This window comes from Notamacropus eugenii, chromosome 3 (genome assembly GCF_028372415.1).
Source record: "Notamacropus eugenii isolate mMacEug1 chromosome 3, mMacEug1.pri_v2, whole genome shotgun sequence".
NCBI classification, from domain to species: domain Eukaryota; kingdom Metazoa; phylum Chordata; class Mammalia; order Diprotodontia; family Macropodidae; genus Notamacropus; species Notamacropus eugenii.
Window position 1 is genome coordinate 330,027,319 of NC_092874.1, and position 24,554 is coordinate 330,051,872.

The 24,554-nt window shown below is 41.3% G+C and overlaps 1 protein-coding gene across 3 annotated transcripts in view; it reads right to left on the reverse strand.

Moving 5' to 3' along the window:
- Positions 1–4,925: 4,925 nt before the first annotated feature.
- Positions 4,926–24,554, reverse strand: part of LOC140496768 (procathepsin L-like) — a 39,646-nt gene continuing 20,017 nt past the window's right edge. Inside the window, exons 1-8 of one of the 3 annotated variants that reach the window (XM_072596939.1) lie at positions 11,554–11,710; positions 8,495–8,629; positions 8,074–8,199; positions 7,825–7,980; positions 7,404–7,628; positions 6,215–6,380; positions 6,002–6,110; positions 4,926–5,282 (exon numbers count right to left, since the gene is read on the reverse strand). In XM_072596939.1, the coding sequence (XP_072453040.1) occupies positions 5,183–5,282; positions 6,002–6,110; positions 6,215–6,380; positions 7,404–7,628; positions 7,825–7,980; positions 8,074–8,199; positions 8,495–8,620 (1,008 nt within the window). In that variant the 5' untranslated portion in view covers positions 8,621–8,629; positions 11,554–11,710 and the 3' untranslated portion in view covers positions 4,926–5,182. Of the gene's footprint in view, positions 5,283–6,001; positions 6,111–6,214; positions 6,381–7,403; positions 7,629–7,824; positions 7,981–8,073; positions 8,200–8,494; positions 8,630–11,553; positions 11,711–24,554 lie in introns of those variants that run through there. The other 2 variants (XM_072596938.1, XM_072596940.1) reach the window with 2 other exon arrangements.

Sequence of the window (24,554 nt, forward strand, 5' to 3'; positions counted from 1 at the left end):
TCTGGTAGGATTTTGAAAAGAATCAGTTAGCTCCGATTGAGTGAATATTAGACAGTCTAAACTTAGCAAAATTACAGGGTCCACTTGTCTGTTGAACCCAAAAACCTTCCTTAGGGAATTTCAGTTTTACTATGATGTATCCAAAGGATATCATTCAATCCACCAACTTCAATTCCTGTCTATAGACTTGAAGGCATTTTTTCCTCAAATATTTATCCTAGAAAGACTGGAAAATGATGGTGACTGTATCACTGTCCAGGGTAGCATTACAATCTACATTCTCAATCAGTCTTTACTATCACCAGAAGTCTTTTGAGTCCAAGTGGGATAAAAATATCAAATAACATCAAATATAATAATATCAAAAACATCAAATAAAAAATTGATATGGTAACTGTGACTGCCCTTGGGGATCCAAGGTAATCTCCTTCCCTAGGACCACCTCAATTTCCCAAAGCTAGCAAAGAAGACATCAGCTTTTGTACAACCAATTGCATTTCTTACTCTAAAATATTCAAAATAAATATGACTCTCCATCCATAATTATAACCAGTGGATGTGGAGGGTCTGTTACCTGATGGAAGTACTCTTGTATTAGTTCTTTATGGTCTGCATTCACTAGTGTCTTGAGTTTTCCAAAAAGAATAGGTGTATCCACTGTTCCCTCTTCACCAGTATATTTTTGAGCCTGTGCCTGTGTAATGTTAATGGGAGTTCTTCCCCATCCATTAATAGGGCTCAGGTGGAGCCCAATAAGGGAAGCGTGATTAGGGGAGGATTATTTGCTTGAAGACTTCCACATCTCTTGGTAATTAGGCACTGAAACATGTGGGCTGTGATGCCGTTTTACTTTATATATATTCTGAGGTTAGCATTTTGTTTTGGGGTTCACTCATTGCAAGAGTGTTCGTGTGATTTGGCCAGATAAGACTCTGGGTAGCCGTTAAGGAGTCCCCTGACTGAAAACCCAGATGTTGGTGTGTCTCTCTATGGTAACCATGTATGTATTGCTTTGGTCAGACGGTTGGATCTGTCTGTTGATCTGTGCTAATTTCTCTATTTGTAGTTTCTGCTTATAATTTCTGCTTGTGTTTTCTCTGAAGTTCATTGTTAACCTTTCCACTGAACTGGTGAATACAATTAGAGTAGATTAAAGAAGATTGTTGACCCCTTAAACAGCTATCTTTCCAGTAAAGCAGGTCTAAGAACCCAAGCTGGCAGCCATCTTGGATATGCCAGTGTGGTTGCTGTTACAGCCTGCAGCTCCATCCTGGGGGTGTAGTTCCCTTACTTTGCCTCTAGGGGCCAAGCTTGAGAAGAGCTTCTCAAAACAACTGAAGGGGAATTTTATATAGTAGATTGACTTCCCAGGAGTGGGGAACGTGTGACCTGGAGGCCATAAGTGACCCTCTAAGTCTGTCAGTGTGGTCATTTGACTGAATCCAAACTTCACAGAATGAATCAGGTTGTGCTTGAGGATGTAGAGGGCCACATGTGGACTCAAGGCTGCAGGTTTCCCACCCCTGCCCTAAGTTCTGGAGTGTCTGTCTCACTTCAGGCATTGTTAGTCAAGTTTTCTGTCTGCAGAGAGGAGACTGGATGCATAAGACACGTGAAAAGAGCCTTTTCCTAGTCTTTGTGGTCAGGGTTTTACTTAAATCCAAATCACGAGCAAGTCCAGGTGTGGTGTCACTGGTCTTTTTCCAAAATGGAGGCCAAACAACAACAACAGCTTTCTCAGGACCTCTCCCACCTCTCAGCATCAATCCCAGCAGGCACCTCTTTACCCTGAGTACCCACTCCCCTGACCTTATCACCCTTATGTTACACTATTAGACACAAAGTCAGCATCATGTTCCTGTACCGCCCCATCTTCTTCACATGTGTAGCCAAAGCTCGGCACATATTGGTCCCCACTGGTGTCTGGGTGAGCACCAAGGAGGTGATTTACTGCCACTGAGGCTTTCTTTCTGAAGCTCTCAGTCAGCCTAGCTGACTGAACTTCTGGAGGATTCCTGCCTACTGGTGCAGATGGTGGTTTTCCAAACTGGAGTCTACTGGTTCTCCTGCCTGTTCCTTGCAAGCACTCAGGGGGTCCTGGTGTTGGTGCTTGACCACTCCACCACCCTGGGGCTCAGGATCTCCTCTTGGTTTGCTGAGATGGGGCTTGTTGCTGGCTCACTAGGACACCTCCTGTCCTATACTCTTCCTATTTTATCAAAGCAAGAAGGAACTTTCCCATTGATCCCTCAATCTTCTCTGACTACAAGATTGCTATACCCCATCTTTCTATTGACTCAGGTCTTCTAGGAATTTTCCTGGGGCAATATATTCTGGGTTTTTAGATATTGCTAAGGCGGAGTAAGAGCAATTACTGCTTACTCCACCATGTTGACTTGCTGAAGACTCTCTGGAATTCTCATTTCAAAGGAACTATTTTAATCTTATTGTTATAAGTGAACATATTAAACATAGGATCACAAGATGATAGATTTAGAGCCAGAAGGGAACTTGAGAGATCATACAGTCTTTTCCTCTCATTTTGGAGATTAACAGAAATGGAAGGTCCAGAGACATGGCTACTTATCTAATGACCCAGCTCTAGGATGTGGGGTTGAGGTGCATTGTCATCCATGAGGATTACTTGGCATAGATACTGAAGTGGTTTACCATTTCCTTCTCCATATGATTAAGGCAAAAAGAGGCTCAGTGACTTGCCCAGAATCATACAGCTAGTGATTGTTGGAACTGAATTTGAATTCAGTTCTTCCTCACTGCAGGCCCAGCATTCTATCTGCTGAACCACCTAGCTGTCTCCGAGGTAAAGAGAGGATGTCTCATGTACCTCATGTCTGAAGCTAGATTTGAACTCAGATTTTCCTGACTTCAGGACAAAGACTCTATACACTGCACAATCTAGTTGCCTCTAACTGGGGGCAGAATATACATTTATATGGTACCCACTATATGCCAGGTACTGTTAAGCACTTTGCAAATATAATCTCATTTGATGACCTAGCAAGATGTTTTCCCCATTTTACGGTTGAGGAAACTGAGGCAAACAGGCTTAAGTGACTTGCCTAGGGTCACATATCTAGTAAGTGTCTGAGGTTAGATTTGAACTCAGGTCTTCCTGAGTCCAAGCCTAATCCTCTTGACACAGTACCACCTTGCTACCTCATACATGGCAGAATCAGACTGAAAACTAAGTTCACTGAGACTCTAAATCTTGACTTATCCAGTTCTCCCATAGTATTTTTGTCCATTCTGTGACAGAAGCAAAAAGACAATTAACTGGAAGTCCTAGGATCACAGGTTTAGAGCTCAAAAAGAACTTAGACGTAGTCTAGTCTAATCCCTTCATCACTTTGCAGATGAGGAGACTTGAAGCCCAGAGATTTAGTCACTTGTCCAGTCAGTTCCCTTAGTGCGCAGCAAAGACTGGACTGAAGAGCTCATTGACTCTGATTCCATATGGAGCTTTCTGTCAATCAAGACCTGTCCTATCAGACAAATGACTTTGGGCAGTGGCTCTAATGAGTCTAATGAGATTCCTTATCTGGAAAACACCACGTTGGAGCTGATCATTCCTAAGGACTCTTGGAGCTCTAAAATTGAGGATTCTCTGTTTGTTCTTCCCTCCCTTATGGCAGAAGGCTCTTGATCCCACTAACTACTTTTTCTTAGCTTGGTATGGTGACTGACTGTTGGACCTGAAGTTGAGAAGACCCAAGTTCAAATCCTACAATGGATATTTTATTAGTGAGGTGACCCTAGTCAACTCATTTTCTTAACATCTCTTTGCCTCGACTGCCCTCTGTCAAATGGGGATAACAGTATGTATCTCAAGGGTTTTGTTGAGTCCTATCAGTCCAATCCTACTCTCTGTGACCTCATTTGGGTTTCTCTTGGCAGATACTGGACTGCTTTGCCATTTCCTTCTCCTGTTCATTTTACAGATGAAGAACTGGGGCAAACAGGGTTAGGTGACTTGGCCAGGGTCACACAGCTAAGGCTGGATTAGAATGCAGGTCCTCCTGACTAGGCCCAGTGCTCTATCTACTGCACTACCTAGCTGCACCTCACAGGCTGTTAAGGCTCAAATGAGTTAGCACTATGTCCTCATTTCTCACCTGAGTTCATAACTTTGGGGCTTCTAGCTTTTCTACCTGAGTACCTTCCCTGACTCACTTCCCACCCCCTTTTCACCTTCTTTTTGTCTTGTCTTTCCTAATTAAGATTGCAAGCTCCTTGAAGGCAGGGCCTGTCTTTTTTCTTATTTATAACCCCATCACTTAGACTGGCACATAGTAGATACTTCATGTTTACTGATTAACTGAATTCAAGAAATTTTTTAAAAGAACTTTGTCAACCTTTGAAAGTACTACGTTGGTATTAAGTATGTGGCATCTGGGATTCATTCCAACTTTAAAAAAAAATTGTCATTTTACTCAAAGACCTTAAGTTGGTGAAAGAAAAGATGCAAAAAAATCATGTTTAATAGCAGCTTTCACCATAAAATTATGGTTAGATCACCTTGAAAAACTCTTTGAATTTAAAGATGGTTCATGTCATCTCTCTGTCACGTTAGGTCTATACATTTATTTCTACATTTAGATTAGAAACAGATTTGAGAGTCCAAGAACAAACCTGTACATTGATAACCAATGACTCCTGAAAAATGGCATATAACTTTCCTATGTTTTGTTTTTCAAGAGACTGAAGTTATGTCAAAGCCACACCCAGACCTACAGATTTGCACTTCAATCAGTATGTTGGAATGAGGTGGGGTACAAAATGTTGGATTCTATCCCAGAAACAATCTGTAGTCACAGCTTGGCTCTTGACCCAGGACCAAAAACTAGAAACCTTTCTTCTCTCCTGCTAAAAATTTAACACATTGAAGCAAATCAGCTCTCCCAAAGTTCATATATACTGAATCAAAGTTTATTGAAAAAGGTACAGCTCTTTATATCTACAATTTTCAAATGAAAATGTATATGCTTTTGAATTAAGCAATATTAAAAGCTATTTATAACAAAGTAGTGTTTACATTTCACAAAGGTGAAAATGTCAGAAGAAACTCATATTACAACTTGGATCCTAGGTGATTCAAGTGTTTGATCCATATTGATATAGATCAGGTGCCATCTCTCTGTGAAGCAATCTTCCTTCAGTCACATCATACTATAGGATAGCTTGCTAATGTCGCTATTCCACAGTGGTTATCCTCATCTCTGGACATTAAAATGTACCCATCATTGCCCCAATCTTCACCCCAGCTGAAAAGAAAGTTAAGTATAAAATTTCAAATTTTGACTTTGGGGGCACAAAATCCTGACATATAATGTGACTCAGAAAATGAGGTGGATCTTTAAGAAAACAATGAAAATATTTTCTCGTGACAACTTTGTGGTCATGTAGATGATTACTTGTGGCCAACTCTTCATGACCCTATTTTTAGGTTTTCTTGGCAAAGCTTCTGGAAGGGTTTGACATTTCCATCCCTGGGTCATTTTCCAGATGAGGAAACTGAGGTAAGCAAGGTTAAGTGACTTGCCCAGGGTGACACAGCTAGGAAATGGAGATTCTCTGGGAACACAGGTCCTCCTGACTCCGTGGCCAGGCCTCTCTATTTACTGGGCCACCCAGTTGCCCTATTCATGACAATCATTCACTTAATAATAAGGGCTTTCAGGTTTTTCAAGTGAAATCCTATTTCTATAGCACTTTATGAGTCATTCTAATAATAACTGTTTTAGGATAGTCCAATAAACTAGGTAACAGGAAATCTTTTGGTTTTCAAGTCATCAGTGGTCATGGAAATTACAAAGAAACACTGGAGGACTCTCAATCTACTCTGGGTCCTTCAACCCACAAACATCCCTTCTTTATTTCACAGGGTCCCAGGCACTCCACCCTTCTTATTCCTCCTCCTTTATTCAAAATGAAAAACAAACAAGTCACTGTTACTTCAGTCACAGTTACACTGTTACTTTACCTGTTCTTGACAAGCCAGTATTTTTCTTCAGTGTCTTCAATACCATAGCCCACAACCAGCATTCCGTGATCTAGTGCTTCACTACTGCATTCAGGTTCATAATAAACACCTAGGATATTCAAGGGAAAAATGAACTTGAGAAATACTAACTACTGAATGACAATAATGTGATTAAGTGAATTGTTACAGAAATAAAGAAGAACAGATACTTACCAGAGTCATAGAACTGGAAGGATTCATGGCTTGCATCAACACCAACAGAGATGGGGCCCACATTTACCACAGCCTGCATGAGAGCACGTTCCTGCCCTGATGGGATGTCCACATATCCAGTGATATTAGCCACTGTGGTTTTTGGGTTATACCAACACTCATAATCCTTTTAAAATGAAACAAGTAAAAGGTTTGGTTTAATATTATCAGTGGTATTGGCCAGATGTATTTAAAATTGATGGTTACAAAATTAATAAATCTATTGGTAATGCTCTCCCATCAATTTATCAGATGAATAGCTCAAGAAAAGAGCTGGATGTGGGTGGGTGAAGGATTATTTGAAAGTCACTTTGAAAGAAGGCAGCATAGTGTAAACCAGAAGGCTGGTAACATTCCTACACATCACTCCTATGTCAATATGCATCCCCCATGGATTCTAATATATGGTTCAGTAGACCTGATTTCTACTTGGGTTTGAAAGCACTGGCATAAAACAACCAATTAATTAACAACTCTAAGTGCCTATTAATTGTAGCTTAGCCCAATGAGATCAAGTTTGGATTCTAGCTCTGCACTTACAAGCCATGTGATCATGAGACTGAGGTGGAGAGGTTATCAGAAAAATCAGGATAATATCTCCCCCAGACAGGGCTGTTTGAGGATCAAATGAGATTAAGTGAATGACATGTTTTGTAAACCTTCTGGATGATACAAATGTCAGCAGCTATTATGCAATATTAGATTTCATTGTCATTTCATTCCCTGCTCCTAAGGAGGTACTTGTGGGAACTAGGAGTCAGGAAGGCCTAAGGATAGGGCACAAAGGCCAGAATGGATTTAGAGTCAGGCAACCTAGGTTCCATTCCAGACTTTGCCACTTATTACTGTGTTTGTGATCTTGAACAAGTCATTGTAAAATGAAGATGTCTGATCAAATGACCTATAAAGTGTCTAAGACACTCTACATATTCCTAAGATTTCCACTCAGTGAGCAATTGTACACATAGTGAAGGCAGCTAATTTTAGGTGATAATATATTTTGGATTCAGTTGTAGTTTTATTCAGTTAGGAAGGTGGGGATTGAAGTCTTCAGTCTTTGCAGGTCTCCTCAATTCCTATCCCCCAAACTGAGACTTTCCTTTCAAATACAGCTAACTCAAAATGTTGAGAAATCCAATAACATATTTACCACTCCACGATAGGGATAGGATTCCTCTGTATCAATGCCTCCATTTTTCTTCACATACTCAAAGGCATGATCCATCAAACCACCATCACAGCCGTGGTTGACCTCATCCTTAGCACAGTCAACCAAATTCTGTTCACTAAGTGAAACAAGTTTGCCTGTCTTAAGGAACCACTGACTTTCCAGGGACCCAGTTGCACTAAATGCCCAGGAAGAACCACATGAACCCTGCAAAAGTCAAAAGAAAGCATTGGTCAGTTTCCAAGATAATCTTAGTCATCTTTATAAGACAGACCTAAGCAGTTTTAAATATGGAAATGGACTCAAGTCACAGATCTGAGACATAACCTCCATTTATTAATTATAAGCTTCACTGAGTTTTATCTCAGTTATCTATGGATTAAGCCTAAGCAACTTTTAATACCTGATCCTTAACAGGAGTTACACAACCTTCTGTTCTCCAGTCTACAGATTCAGGGAGCTGTTCAAAGAGAGGCTCATGAAGCAGATTTCCTTTGGTTTTTCTTTGAAATCTGTCATGTCTAAGGCCATTCATCACTTGTCTGAATTCCTCATTGGTCTAAAATGAAGAGAAAGGTGGTTTATATTAAGTGTATTGGGATCAAAAGATAACTAACTCAGTATTAACATCAGATTGTGACAATACACCCACCATATCTCCAAACTTGTTCATTTCCATCCGGAAACTCTGTTTGTCAGCACTGTACTCCAGATTGTGCATTTCAATCATTCTCAAATTCTTCTCCCATGTTGCTCTCCTCCTACTATCTTCTTCATTCTGGAAGTACAAAAATGTGAGGTTCAATAAGCTTCTGCTTATATTATTACACATTCAAGTGAAACTGTCCTCAGGCCAAATCCATTGTGAATAACTTGGTTAGCACCTAGTTGGAATAGTGAGCTGTCCCAGAAGGGTTTCCAACCTCTCTAGCCTGTGGGAAAAGCAGCAATCTTGAGCAAATGAAGCTCTTGTCTGGATAACCACTGGTTTCTTGGGAAAGGTCATTTTATAAGTCTACCTTTGACATGTTGTACTCAACATAGTTGGGATTAAAAAGGAGTTTAAAGGTTACCCCTCCATAGGTCTTTCTGTGCTGTGACTTCCATTGTTCCCATTTAGCATCTAAATTCTGGTCAAATTGTGGAGCAGCAGCTGCTATCGCCAAGCACAGGAAAACTAAACACAGGTACAAATTCATGTTCCCAACCTTAAATGGAAATAAAGAAAGAGATACAAAATGTGTACAATTAAAAATCAAGCCAAACCAAAAATTCAAGTTCCTTTTTTTGGGGGTGGGGGAAATAAACACAATCTTCCCAGTAGAAAAACAATATTTGATTAAGTGCTTATATTAATAGTACAATCATTAAAACTGACACCTAAGGTGAAATGTGCTCCTAAATTATATGGCTGTGCCTCCCCAGATGGAAGCTGAAGCACAGCGGCTTAGAGGCAGGTAGCACTGTGGACAGGTGCTGGACCTAGGGTGAGGAAGATCTGAGCTGAAATCCTACCTCTGATAATTAGTAGTAGCTGTGGGGCTGTAAGCAAATCACTTAACCACTCTTAGCCTCAGTATTTTTATCTGCAAAAATAGGAATAATAACAGTACCTACCTCACAAGGTTCTTTCGAGGGTAAAATGAGATAAAGTGTTTTAGAAATCTTAAAGCAATAGCTATTTTTAAAATTATTACTATCATTATGGTTAATCACTCAGAGGCTAAGGTTAAATCACACCCCACTCCCTGTCAACCTATAAGACCTGTCTCTAATCCAATTACACCAATAATCTCCTACTCAACCTTCTCTCTCATGTTCCCAACCTCCCCCAACAGAAGGTGGCTGTGATGAAACTACTACCAAGCAGCAGCCATTGGGAAAATGGGACAAAGGAAAGATTGTAGCTGGAGCACAGACTAATAAAAGACTATCTTCTTCCTGTACATCCCACAAGATGCGGTAGGATGGTATGGGACATGCAGGTTTTATTACATTATCTTTCTCCTCCAAACCATTACACTTCCAAACCAGGATAGTAATTATTCTCAAGGATACCACCTTCCTTCCAAAGTTCTCAACCTCATTCTTACCATCAACTCTCCCTCACCCCACCTATCCAATTAATTGCCAAAGTATCTCTCCAATTTGTCTTCAAAATAGTCTATTTCAGGCACTAACCACCTTCCCAATGGACTTTTCAAGAGCTTTCTAACTCATCTCCCTGCCCCAAGTCTTCCTCCACTCCATCCTATCCTCTCATAGCAGCCCAAATCATTCTAAAGTGACCATTTTGCTCTTATCATCTCTATTATACTCCTGTGTTTCTATCGCTCCCAGGATCATATTATTTCATTTTTATCCTATACTTTAAAGAACTTCTATTTGTGTTTAATAGCACAGTAGCACATGTATTACTTATAGAAATAAATGTACATATATTTTGGGCAAGCGCTCACAACTTTTTGTAATACGTGTGTGTAAGGTATCCTAGCAAACGTCTGCAGATGACTGCTATATTGAGGGCAGGGACTGTCTTTTGACTCTTTACAACCCCCATGCTTAGCACAAAATAAGTACTAAATGAATGTTTCTCTTTAAGCCACTACAACATTTCTCAGTCTCTCCCTAAACCTAGTCATCAAATGCCCCTTCTCCAGTACTCAAACCAGTTCCGTTTCTCAGGAGCATGACCAAGCAACATATTAGCCCAGAAAAGAGCTAGATTTGACATTAATGTTCAGTCCTGATCACTACCACTGACTACCATATGGACAAATATGGTCATGTTACTTCAACTCAGGGTTTCAGTTTCCCTAAGGTCCCTTCCAACTCTAAATTTATGATCTTATAGGGTCTAAAGGTAAGGCTTTACAGTCAGCTGTTGATGGAGGGAGTGGGAGAGGAGGAAAACCTTTTCTGCAGCACAGAGAGAAAGCCACCTCAAGATTTTCAGATCTTCTCAACCTTAGATTTAAAGACCCTGCAGGCCAAAATTCGTCTTTTACAAATACAAGGATACAGGAAGCAGGTCACACAAACTCTGGGCATCTAAAACACCTGCATTCAAAACAACTTTTTGTCTGCCTCTCCTAACAATCTCCACCTATCGACGCTGGGAAAGGAGGTCAGCTGGAGGTGCCCCTGTAAGTCAGGACCACCACCAACACCAGACAGAAGGGACTTGGCTGGAGACCACGAGCCCCACTCCCAACACTATCCCCATGCCCCAGCTCTGGGGCACGTGCTGAGGGGTTTGCAGGGCACTGTAGGAGAGTAGCCCAGGAGGAGAGCTTTTCCTTCTCCTCTGGGGCAGAATCCGACACACAGACTCAAGCAACTCCATTTACACTCTCCTAGCCCCCCGTCCAGGGATGTCTGCATTGCCTGCAACCAGAGGAAATCCAGAAACGCTCCAGGTCATCAGGAATGAAGAAACCAAGGAAAGGAAAGAACAGTCCCAGATCAGATCCGGGAAGGAAGTCACAGTTCATCGCGGGGCTGGCTACTCCTCATCTCCAAATCCATTCAAAAGCTGACCGCCCTCAACGCCCCCGCCTCCTGATCCTTTCCCACTTAGTGCAGGCCAAAAACACATCCCAGACTGCAAAAGGTGCGGGCTCAGCTCCCTGCGCTTCCATAAGAGTAGTGATAATCCAAATAAAGGCAAACATCCCTTGAACGCTCTGTAAGGTCTGCAGAGGGCTTTCCAGATGCTCCCCCATCTGAGCTTCCTGACAACCTTCCTGCGGAGATTCCGAGGAAGGATACATTGATCTAAAGTCAACCGACCCCATCCCCCACGCAGGTAGAACTCACACAACACAGACACACACTCACACACAAGCACACAGACAGACACACACACACACACACACACACACACACACACACACACACACACACACACACACACACACACACACACACACACACACACACCCTCTCCGAGTTCGGTTCGCAGCCGTACCTGCCAACAGCAACTACAAACTCTTCCTCAACCTCCCCTTCCGAAACCCAGTCTTGTCCTCTTTCTCTCCTCCCATCCCGGGGGTCCCGCAGAGCCTAAGGCCTTTGCCCCTTTCCCAGCCCCTCCCTCGGACCTGGGAGCTGCGGCTCGCCCCGCCCTCACCTGAGCGTCTCAGCAGCGGCGGGACCTGGGGAGAGCCGGACCCCTAAGCGTGCTGGAGGTAGCTTGCTCAGCCCTGGGTCCGGTGGCTCCTCTTTTAAGCAAATGTCCAGCGTTAAGCCTGCCTGGTCCCACCTCCCATAATAGCCACTGGCTGTGCAGGGATGAAGGGGTGGGGCCACTGTTGAGTCAAAGACTCGTGGCACACGATGCTTCCTTGTCTTCAACCTGTCGAGTTTTGCTGTTGCCTTAGGGATGGAGATGCAAAGGAACGGGGGAAGGTGAAGGGAGGGCTTTAGTGATTCCGGAGGCTGCTTTATCTTCCTTTGATTGTAGAAGGTGAAAAGGGTTAGGGCTTCTCCTAAAGGGCCTCTGCTTGACTCGGGGTTCGAGTTGGGAAGTGGGTAGGAGGGAGGGAGGAATAGACTTGTTGCCATGCAGGACTGAGATCAGTGGCTTGGCCCAGGTGACCCAGATAAACCATTTCTATATTAACTATTTCATTAATTTCTACAGTTTAGAGAATAATCATAGAGATAGAGCTGGAGAGCTTCCAGCCCTGCATTTTATGTATGAAGAAACCTAGGCTCAAGGTCTAAGTGACTTGTCCAAGGTCAAACAAGATTCAAACCCAGGCCCTCTCACTCCAAATCCTGAGAATTTCTGTATGAGGACTCTGTCAGGAAATTTACAAGGTAGGGACCTGAGCCGCCAGAGAACTAAATTATGGAGGAGGATGATACTTATGGGCAGAAAAACATAATATACTTTAATTAATGAGAGACGGACCATTAAAATATAATCAAATTGACTACTTTGTGAAGTTGGGATTTTAGTGTCAGATTGGGTCAGAGGTGGGCTTCCTTGTAGAGATGGCATTGGAAATGAGTCCGGTAGTAGAGAGAGGGTTTCAATTGGCCATGTGGGGACAGCATTCTAGGCAGAAAAAAGTGGACAAAGTGTGGAGGTGGGAAAGTCACACTTTCATACTGAGAGCTACCTTCTCCAGTAGATCTCTCTTCTCTCACTAATGTTCAGTTGCTCCCTGTCTATTAGCTGCCTCTCCTAGTGTCCACAAAAGTGCCTGTGTCTCCATTATCCTCAAAACATTGCTGTGATTCCTGCTAGCTATCATTCTCTATCTCTCCTCCCTTTTGTGGTTAACTTGAGAAGTCCATCTACAGTTGGTGCCTCCATTTCCTTTCCTCTCAATCAGTTCTTACTCCTAGCAGCCTGGCACCAGACCTCATCATCCAACTGAAACTGTTCTCTCCAAAGTTCATGTTGTGAAAGAAGAATCAGAACAAAAGGGGAAAACCACAAGAAAGAATAAACAAAAAGAAATAGTTTAAATAGTCTACTTCTTTCTGCATTCAGATTCCACAGTTCTTTGTTCAGATGTGGATAGCAGTTTCTATCATGCTTCTTATGGAATTGTCTTAGATCCTTGCTTTGCTGAGAAGAGCCAAGTCCATCAAAGTTGGTCATCAGAACAATGTTGCTGTTACCATGCACAATGTTCTCCTGGTTCTGTTCACTTCACTCAATATCAGTTCATACAAGTAAAGACAATTTTAAATATTTATTAAAAATTTTATGACTTCCAAATTTTCTCTCTCTCCCTCCTTCCCCTCCCCTACTCCCTCCCTTAGACAGTAAGCACTTTGATATAGGTTGTATATATTCAATCTCCCTCCCCCCTCCAGGGGGTCAAATGCTGGGAGAAGGTCGAGAAGGATAACCAAATGAATCCTAATCTGTCTCATTTGGGAGATCCCTCCAAAGATGAATACTGCCACCATCCATCCCTTTCCAGCTTGTGGATATCTTCCCAGCAGTTTAACAGAGGTCTGCCAAATATTCTGGAGATGCTTTTCACTTTCTGAGCACCCATCATTCTTTCCCTTCTCTTGTGATCAACTCTTCTTGTGACAACTCTTCTCCTACATTTCTTCATTGACCCGTCTCAGGCCTGTTCTTTAGAGTTCCTCATTAGTTTTATGGAGTAGACTGCTCAAACCCTCCCGATGCCTCTCCATTGCCCTCTGTGGGATGCTTCTTTTTAAATTTTTGGACCCAGTTATTCTATGTCCTGCTCCCTGCATCCTGTAACATGAGGAGAATGTTGATATTGAGAAGAATGACTTTCATTTCCATGAGGAGCTTGGTATCGTCAGAGAAGCTCTGCAGTTTGCCAGTCAGAAAGCACTTAATCAGTACTTGTTGATTAATTCCAGAAATGGAGGAGAACCGATATAAAGGCCCTGAGAAGAGAGGTGTATTATGGTGCACAAGGAATGGTACGGTCACTTTGCCTGGATAGTGGACTATGGAAAGAATAGTAATGCACAATAAGCCTGAAAATGTTGTAGTAGTAGCAATAGCTAAAAGTAACAATTTTGAATGATTCTAAAGCACTTTACTTGTTTTATCTACTTTGAATCTCACCGTTTTAACCCCATTTGACAAATGAGGAAACTAAGGTTGAGAGAAGATAAGTAGCTTATCCATGGTCATGACGTGAGGTCTTCCTGCCTCCACGTCTTATAATCAGCCTGACACACCACTAAGCTTTATGTTTGAGCCAGTTTGTAAGGGACTTTCTTAAAATACCAAACAGAGAGCTTTGTATTTGATCTTAGAGGAGGATATAAGGAGTCAATGTAGCTTTTGGAGGAGGAGTGACTTAGTGGGGCCCGTGCTGTAGAAAGATCACTTTGATAGTTGGAAAAAAAGACTCTTGTGTCAGGGAGACTAAATAGAAGGCTATCTGATGTAGTTTATTTGAGAGGTAACGAAAGACTGAATTATGGTTGGGAGTCCCATTAGTAGAGAGAAGGGGATTGACTTGAGAAATGTGTGGGTAGAATGGATAAGACTTATTAACTATGGGAGGATATTGATATTACTGTTATGAATAATAAAATTGGTAGCATTTATATAGTGCTTTAGGGTTTACTAAGTGCTTTTCATAGATTATCTCATTTTGTCCTCACTAGAAAGGAAGGTGCAGGTATCTCATTTTATAGATGAGGAAAGTGAGGCAGTGGATATGTGATGATTTGCCTTATGTCATGTAGCTAGTAAGGATCTGAGGCAAAATTTGGACTTGGTTCTTCTAGATTCCGGGTCCAGTGCTTTATCCATTGAGCCATCTAGCCATTGTTCCTTTTTAGTTTTTCTAGAAATGTTAAAAAAGTATATTTTTCTTTACGCCCCTTTCCAGATACCTAAGAAAAGTTCCTTGGAAAATTGGGAGAACAAATCTGGACGAAAGGAAAAAGGACCTTTCCATAGGTGAACGGATGAAACGTATTAACCAGAAATCTAACAAAGGATGCCTAGATAAGAACACTGCCTTCCTTTCCCTCCCTCCCATGTGACGTCACAGTAACCTGAGGGCAATCTCCTCCCTCTATCTCTTGAAGATATGGTTGCTCCATTCTGTAAGGTTACCCTAGGCTTTATTTAAGATGTCCCTCCCCTCTTTGACATTCCTAAAAATGTCTGAAATTATCTTGGGGGCAAGAGTCATGTCAGATGATATGATGATGATGAGGAGGAGGAGGAGGAGGATGCCAGCTTGGATATCTCTCTACAGCTTTGGGTAAAGATAATGTTAAATAGATCTTTCTACCATATAGGCACCTAAATGCATAGTATTGCATTTTTATCAACTCTTTTTCCTTCACAATTGATAGGCTATGAGAGTGAAGAATGACTCCGTGGTTGCTAACCTGGATGCCTAGATAGATGGTGTGGTATCCTCAACAGAAATAGGAAAGTCAGGAAGACTAGTGGATTTTCTGGGAAAGACTGTGAGTTCTCTTCCACATGGGTTGAGCTTGTGATTATGATAGGAATATTTTCTAGAACCCTCCTCTGTAGGCTGAGCATGGTTTTCCTAAGATCCGATGCTTTAAAAAGCATTGAAACTGTCCTTGAGCCTTAATCGGCTCAAGGGACTAAGGGTGAGTAGAAAAGCCAGTTCATGAGGAGTTGGGGGTCTCCTTGAGGCTTCTGACTAGTAGTCAGACTGATAGTATTACCAGCACTTAAAAAATGTGCTCAGCTGAATCCACACTGTATCTTTAAGGAAGATCCTTTCCCTGAACTGGTCAAAAAACATTTTATTAACTAATGGGAGGTATATTGGAATCAACATTCTAATTCCCCACTCCCATGCAAGTCAATTTAGTCTTTTCCTTAAAAGGTATTAAAAATGTCTTTGAGATTTCTTTGCCTCAGGGCATAAAAGGCTCAAGCTACTGACATACCTGACTTCCTGGTGGCCTGAGTACAAACAAAGGATTAGCTTCACCCCTCATTCTTGGCCAGTAGACACATTACAACTGCAACTCAAAGGCAAGGGAGCTCTGTTGAACTGAATCAGCTTGTGGTGTGATGGCCCTAGAGGGCTGCGTGTGACCCCAAGGCCACAGGTTCCCTACCTCTGCCCTAAGTTCTGAACTATCCGTCTCCAGGCATTGTTAGTAATCTTTTCTCCCTGCATAGAGGAGACTGGATGCACAAGACCCATGTCAACAACCTTTTCCTTTTTTCTTTGTTCCTGTGAAATGTTGATCTGAGTTTTGGGGGATTCACGTGTTTTGGGGAGTTTGGGGTGGGGAGGGTATGAGTAGTGAAAGGTACAGTTTTGGGGTTCCCCAACCTTAAGTTCACAATGACAGGAGGGACCTGGTGTTCTCTTAGTCAGACTCCTGAGTTTACCATGGGCTGAGGAGGGGACCATAAGTAAGCTTCTCTGGGGTGGGGTGAGGGAGAGGGTTAGACTGAAATGAGTTGGTTAGCTCCATGTGCTGCCCTCCCTCCCAGCCCACTGAGATTGGCCATGGGCCCTTCCTCCCAACTTTTCTTCACGTTTCTTAAAGGCATTTTGTTGTTTTTTTTTAAATCTGTACAGGGAGAGTGACTATTTCTGTCGAATAAAAATGAGAAATGCAGGAGCTAGGTGTGAGGGTCTATTTATTTGCTGTTTAAAGTGAAGGTGAAAGGACTGGATATCTGGGTTATTCAGCAGGGTAGGATGATGGGGAAGAGAAGCCAGAATCTCTAGCCCTTCCATACTGTGACTAATGCATCCCTACCATCCTGATGAATATCAGGTCACTGGACCCAGATGGCTCAGGAGAAGAAAGTGAAGTTGGTGACCTTGCACAGCCCTGCCTCCCTCAAATCAAAGTCAACTGCAAGTCATGTCATCATCTTGATGTCATGGACACAACAACAACAAAAATCTGTGTAGTCAGAGTTTTACTTAAATCCAATTCAGGAACAAGTCCAGCTATCACCTTGTGATGTCATCGGTCCTCTTTGAAAATGGAGGCTGAACACCAACAACAGCTTTCTCAGGATCTCTCCCACCTCTCAGCATCAGTCCCAGCAGGCACCTCTTTACCCTGAGTACCCACTCACCTGACCTTATCACCTTTACATCGCAGTATTAGACACAAAGTCAGCATCATGTTCCTATACTGCCCCATCTTCTTCGAAGGTTCAGCCAAAGCTGGTGTCTGGGTGAGCACCAAGGAAGTGATTGACTCTCATTGAGGCTTTCTTTCTGAAGCTCTCGGTCAACCTGCCTTCTGCCTCAGGCACCTTCAATTGTTTTATTCTCACTGTTGTCTCTCCCACTTGAGACTCTCAGTGCTATTATCCTGGGGAAAGGCAATTCTTGTGCAGAAAAAATGCTAACCTTAGGTTTTTGTGATTTCAGATCACACATAGAATGTGGCCTCCATCTTAACTACAAACAGAGAGATATTTTCAGACTCAATTGTGACATCTATTTTCTGTGAGAAAAATTCCTTTTTGTTATCACTTTTTTGTGTGAGGAGCTCTTTCTTAGATGGTAGACTATTATACCTGTTGTCTCAAAAGTCTCAGAGTAACATTAAGCTTTAACAGCTTAATGGGTACCGTGGTTGTTCAGTCATTTTTCAGTCATATCTGACTCTTCATGACACCATTTAGGGTTTTGTTGGCAGAGATATTTCCTTCCCCAGCCCATTTTACAGATGAAGAAACTGAGGCAAAGTGTTAAGTGACTTGCCCAGGGTCACACAAGTTGTAAGTATCTGAGGCCAGATTTGAACCCATGAAGATGAGCCTTCCTGACTTTAGGTCCAGTGTTCTTTCCACTCCACCACCGAGCTGCCAAAAATAAGATATTTGGTTTCTAGATATTGCTCCTCAGAGAGGCATCTGTGGTCCAATGTCTCAAGTAGCCTCACAATAACCTCCTTTGTTGCCTCTTCTGCCTTTACATTAATGATTTTGACTATGCAATTTTCACATTCCTGTTCAATATTCTTAAAATGACTGCTGTTCTCTGACACTAACCGTATCTTGTGTCTACCTTCATAACACTTCTTGTGTATGCAACCCCTTCTCCCCACTCATAGCCATATCCCTAGTTCAGGCCCTCAGCTTCTCTCCTCAGGTCTATTGCAACAATCTTTTAATTTGTCTTCTTGCCTCATCTCTTTCTACTTCAACCCACCCTCCTTCCAGCTGCCAAAGGGGGATTTTGTTTTTTTGTCTAAAGCACAGGTCTGACCATATCATCTTCCTGTTCAATGAGTTCCAGTTCCTTCCCATCCCCTCCAGGGTCATTGCATTTAATGTTCCTCATAAACTGGATCCTTTCCTTTTATACTTTCCATTTATACTCGACTCCCTTCCATGCACTCCATGATCCAGCTACATTAGCCATACTTGCAGTTGCTTATCTCTCATGCTTGAGATGCTCTGTTCCATCACATCCAACACTTATTTTCCCTGGCTTCTTTCTACACCCACTTCAAAATCCACTTTGTATATGCAGGAGGACTTCTAGATGTGAGTGGCTTCTCTTTCAGATTCTTCACCAACCATGTCTGTATCTTCCTAGTTGTTTACATGTTATCTCACTGACTAGGATGTAGCTACCTGGAGAGCAGGGGCTTTCTTTGTATCCTTAGGACTTTCTAGCTCCTGGCACGTAGTAAGCACATAAGAAATACCTGTTGACTGACTAGGTCTCTCCCAAATATTAGGAGACCTCTAGGCTTTTTCTTTTTTCATACCAAATATACCACAACACAATTACACTATTTCAACTTCCATCTTTTTTAAAGAGATTGCACCGTGTGTGACATCAATACTGCATCAGTAATGCAGGCAAAAAATTCATAATATGAGAAAACAAGGCTCTATGCAATTAACACAAGGTACATAGAAAAACTTGAAAGCAACACATGAACTCAAAATCATGAAAACAATCTCAGTAACTTATTCACATATCAGCATATATTACACAATGATGCATATACAAGGTCTTCACAACTTGCTTATAAACACAAAGCCCATTAAATTCAGCAATATACATATTGCATAATAACACTTTCATGCTGTCACCAGTTAGGCTATGAAGCCAAGCTAGTCTGGATAAGCTCTTTACATCTCCAGAAAATAATGGAAAATACTTTGAAAAATATGATATTGACAATAAACAGGGACTACCTGGAATAATATCTGGGAAACAATTCCAGAAGTCAGCGCACCCAAATTATTTCTGTGCCCTCAAAACTACTGAAATTAGCAACAGCTAAAAGAAAATTTGAGAATTGAAAACAAGCAATCAAAAATATAAATAGCCCCCAACAAAGAAAGAGCTTCTACATAAAAAAATGTGTCACTTAAAAAAAATGTTTGTTAGTTCTCCAAAAATCACTATCAAAATGCAAACTATCAGCTCTTTTTGTGGTGGCCAAGAATTGCAAATAAAGGGGATGCCCATCAATTGGGGAATGACTGAACAAGTTGTGGTATATAAATCCAATGCAATACTATTGTGCTATAAGAAATGATGAGCAGGCAGACCTCAGAAAAATGTGAAAGCTTTATATGAACTGATGCTGAGTGAAGTGAACAGAACCAGGTGACTATTGTATGCAGTAACAGGCACAGTCAGTAATGACTCTTTTTGATAGACTTAGCTCTTCTCAACAGTGCAAGGACCTAAAACAATTCCAAAGGACTCATGATGGAAAATGCCATCCACACTGCGAGAAAGAACTTTGGAGTCCGAAGGCAGAGAAAAGCCAACAATTTTCTTTCTTTCCTTTTGTTTCATCTTTCTTTTTCATAGTTTCCCTCATTTGTTATAATTCTTCTATACAACCTGACTAATGTGAAAATATGTTTAATAGAAATGTACATGTAGAGCCTATATCAGCTTGTTGTCTTGGGGTAGGGGAAGGGGAAGGAAGGGGAGAAAATAGAAAACTCACAATCTTATGGAACTCAATTTTGAAAACTAAAAATAAATAAATTAAAAAAAAAAAAAACAAATTGAATCCCCCTCCCCTTCTAATTGCCTCCCCTCCACAAATTCATGGCTCTATAGCTGCAACTTTTGTGACCCACAGCTCTGCCCTACTCTCCTCCAAGTCTTGCCTCCTCCTTTGTCCCCAACCTTTGCCAGAGATTTCCCAGAGCTACTTCTGTCATGTCAGGGTTTGTATATATTGGGAAGAGATCCCTATAACTTCAGGAGACACATTAAGGAACTCCTGACTGATCAGATCTAAAATAAAGAATCTAGAAACACAAATACCTCTCCAATTATCTGGAGGTTGGGAATTGCATAGACATAGGGCAGAACTAAGTTATTCTGAAAATTCAATGATGGTATCATGGTCCCATTTAATATAACAACAGTGTCCTGTGGCCATTTTCTGAACCACCACAAGGTCAGAAAACTTAAGAGTAGGAACTCAAACTTACTATAACTCCTGACTTCATTGTGATGATTAAAAAAATATCTACCAAGAAGAAGGAAGAGAAAGAGAGACCAGGGGGTAAGCTTTCTGTCCAAGAGTGAGTCAGATTAAAAGGGCACAAACTATATGCTTAATAGAGATTTCTTAGAATGGACCTGTTACGACTACTACTGGCCAACTGAAGGGTAGATGACAGATAGATGGATTTAAAACCAGCAATTCATGGCTATTCACATTGAAATTGTTACTGGAGGGGAGAGCCAAGATGTTGGAATAGAAAGATGCACATATACTGGCTCTTCCCCCACAGCCCATAAAATACCTGTAAAGAAGGACTCTCAACAAATACTAGAGCAGCAGAAGCCATAGAACAATGAAGTGGAGGAGATTTCTAGCCCAGAGTGACCTGAACAACTGATGGGAAAGGTCTGTCACACTGGACACAGATCAGAGCCCAGCCCAGCCTTGGTTGCCCAGCACCAGGAGGAGCAGGACCGAGCAGGCTTCAAGGACAGAATCTCCAGAGGCAGGGCACATCCCTCAACCCACATGCGCTAAAGGTCAATGAGAGGACTTTTTCAGCTGGCTGAGAAGGAAGCAGGGTGTCCCCATAACTCAGGCCTCCTCAGATGGCAGCAGTGGAATCAGCAGTGGACCAGGGCTCCCAAGGCAGGCAGCAGCTCACATCCATTGTTGAAGGTCTCATCAAAAAGCCCCTGAGGGAACTGAGCCCTGTGTGGCAGCCCTGCCTCCACCTGAGCAACTGATCTTAATCTCACACTGAATAGCAGCCCTGCCCCCACCTAAAGCCCCTGGGGGATTGGAGCAGTTTATCTGAATCTCATCCCTCAGTGCTGGCTTGGCTGAACTGGAGGTGAGATGGTTGTGGAGAGGAAACTCAGAAGTCAAGTAACTGGCTGGGAAAATGCCCAAAAAAGGGGAAAAAATAAGACCATAGAAGGTTACTTTCTTAGTGAACAGGTGTCTTCTCCCATCCTTTCAGATGAGGAAGAACAAGGCATACTGTCAGAGGAAGTCAAGGCCCCTGCCTCCAGGGCCTCCAAAGGGAACTTAAACTAGGTTCAGGCAATAGAAGAACTTGAAAAATGAGTTAGCAGCTTACTAAAAGAGAACCAAAAAACTGCTGAGGAAAATAACAGCTTTAAAAAGAGGCTAACTTAATTGGAAAAATAAATCCAAAAAGCCAACGAGGAGAAGGAGGCTTTAAAAAGCAGAATTAGCCAAATGCAGGAGAAGCTTCAAAAGCTCGCTGAACAAAATAATTTGTTGAAAGAGAAAATTGAGTTCAGGGAAATAAATGACTATGAGATAAACCAAGCAGTTAAAAAACAAAACCAAAAGTTTGAAAAAATAGAAGATAATGTAAAACATCTCATTGGAAAAACAACTGACCTGGAAAATAGATCCAGGAGAAATAATTTAAAAATTATGGGACTACCTGAAAGCCATGATCAAAAAAATAGCCTAGACATTAAATTCCATGAAATTATCAAGGAAAACTGCCCTGATATTCTAGAACCAGAGGGCAAAATGAATATTGAAAGAATTTACCATTCACCTCCTGAAAGAGATCCCAAAGAAAAACTCCTAGGAACATTGTAGCCAAATTTCAGAGTTCCCAGTCAAGGAAAAAAATACTGCAAGCACCTAGAAAGAAACAATTTGACTATTGTGGAAATACAATGAGGATAATACAGGATCTGGCAGCTTCAACACTGAGGGATCAAAGCAATGAGGATAATACAGGATCTGGCAGCTTCAACACTGAGTGATTGAAGGGCTTAGAATAGATATTCCAGAAGTCAAAGGAAGTGAGATTAAAACCAAGAATCACCTACCCAACAAAACTGAGTATAATACTTCAAGGGAATAAATGGTCATTCAATGATATACAGGAATTTGAAGCATTCATATTGATGCAAAGATCAGAACCGTATAGAAAATTTGACTTTCCAACACAAGAATCAAGAGAAGCATGAAAAGGTAAACAGGAAAGAAAAATCATAAAAGACTTTCTAAAGCTAAACTGTTTACTTTCCAACATGGAAAAAAATATTTATAAATCTTGAATCTTTTCTCAATATTTAGGTAGGTGTAGGGATTGTATATACACACATACACACATACACATATATAAACAGAGAGTACAGGCTATGGTGAATCAAAGAGATGATGTCCACATACACACACAAAAAAATAAAAATTAAGGGGTGAGGGAGGAAAATATTGGGAGGAGAAAGGGAGAAATGGAATGGGGCAGGCTATAACTCATAAAAGAGATAAAGAAAAATCTTGTTCAATGGAGGAGAAAAGGGAGAAGGGGAGAGGAGAAAAGTGAAGCTACTCTCTCCACATATGGCTGAAGGAGGGAATAACATGCTCACTAAATTTGATATGAAAATCTATCTTACACTACAGGAAAATAGGGGAGGAGATGACAAGTGGGGTGAGGGGAATGATAGAAGGGAGGGCAAATGGGAGAAGGGAGTAACTAGAAATAAATATTTTTGGGAAGGGACAAGGTCATATGAGGGAATAAAAAAATTTTAAAAAATAAGGGGGAATAGAGTAGGATAGAGGGCAATATAGTTAGTATTATACAACATGATTATTATGAAGGTCTTTTGCAAAATGACACATATTTAGTCTGTATTGAATTGCTTGCCTTCTCAATGGGGATGGGTAGGGAGGAAGGGAGGGAGAGAAGTTGGAATTCAAAGTATTAATAATGAATACTGAGAATTTTATTGCATATAACCGAGAAATAAGAAATACAGGAAATGGGGTATAAACATTTATCTTGCCCTACAAGAAAAGAGAGAAGATGGGGATAAGGGAAGGGTGGGGTGTAGTAGAAGAGAGGGCTCATAGAGGGAAGTGGTAATAAGAATGCAAGGTATTAGGGAGTGGGAGAAGGGGAGTGATAGGGAGAAAAGTTGGACATGTTACAAAGTGATATAAAAGCAATTAGTATTAAAGCAATTGACTGAATTAATTACTGAGAATAAATGAATGACATCTTTAGTTTAGGGAAAAGAATTTTAGTCTAAATTTCCTAGAGGCAGGCAACCTTGGGTAAAATTTGGCATTGATGGAAAAGTTAAGATTTTAATGGTAAATTTGATTTTACAATTGCTATTTAATCAGGAACTAGAACATATATAGAAAGGTATGTAAGCCACTTAAGACTTGTATCAAAAGATGTTCGTTAGCCAAAGTGAAATTATAGTCATATTTGACACCTGGTTATTGGAACTTGCTGTTCTTCTGAGTCTAATTCCAGATATGGATAGCAAGAAAGGCAGTCTGAGCCTCCAATCCATGATGCCAGTAAGCCTGTGAGATGCTGGTATGAACTACAAAAGGTGATCTCATGAGAAGGGTGGGAGAGTGGCTGTTCAGACTGGGCTGAGGTAGGATTCTCCTGACTCAGTTTCCCCACTGACACCTGGCAGACTTTAAGCCTGACTGAATGCAAGTTGACAGTCTACTCCTACCTGGAATTGACGTGAAGTGGGGGAGATATTGGTTCCCTGCAATGTCCCTACTCTTAATGACAATTTCCTATAGTCAAAAGGTTTGTAAGCTTAATACCAGATCTATTAAATTATAGATTGTTGGTAGGAGAACATCAGAGGTTAAGTCTAAAATTAAGATATTAGCCTTAGGACTTTAGACCAACAACAATAAGTTAGGGTCGTTTAATTTTTAGTAATACTGTGGAGACAATTAGGCTTGTGAAGTTAGCATACATAAATATTATTTGTGTCTCAGTTGGTTAATGTTTAAAAAAAAATTCTTTTGTGGTCTATATGGTAAATGCTTTAAAAAGAAGTATCATCTGACCAAAAGTTGGAATTGTTTTATGTGACATGGACTGTGTTAAAACTGAAAAATTTTTTAAAAAATTAAAAAAAAAAAGAAATTGTTACTGGACCAGTCTGTCCTCCACTCAACTATCAAAGTTATCTCACTTTTCAAGCACAGATGTTACCATGTCCTTGAGTCCTTGTGCAATGTCACCATGTTAACTTCTCTACTCAATAAATTTCAGGGGTTATCTATCGCCACAGGATAAGTAAAATCCTCTGTTCAGCACTTAAAGTTCTTTGGGATCTTGCCCCTTCTTATCTTTCCAGTCTTCTTATACCATACTCCCCCTACCTCCCCCTCCCTCATATACCCTGTTACCCAGGG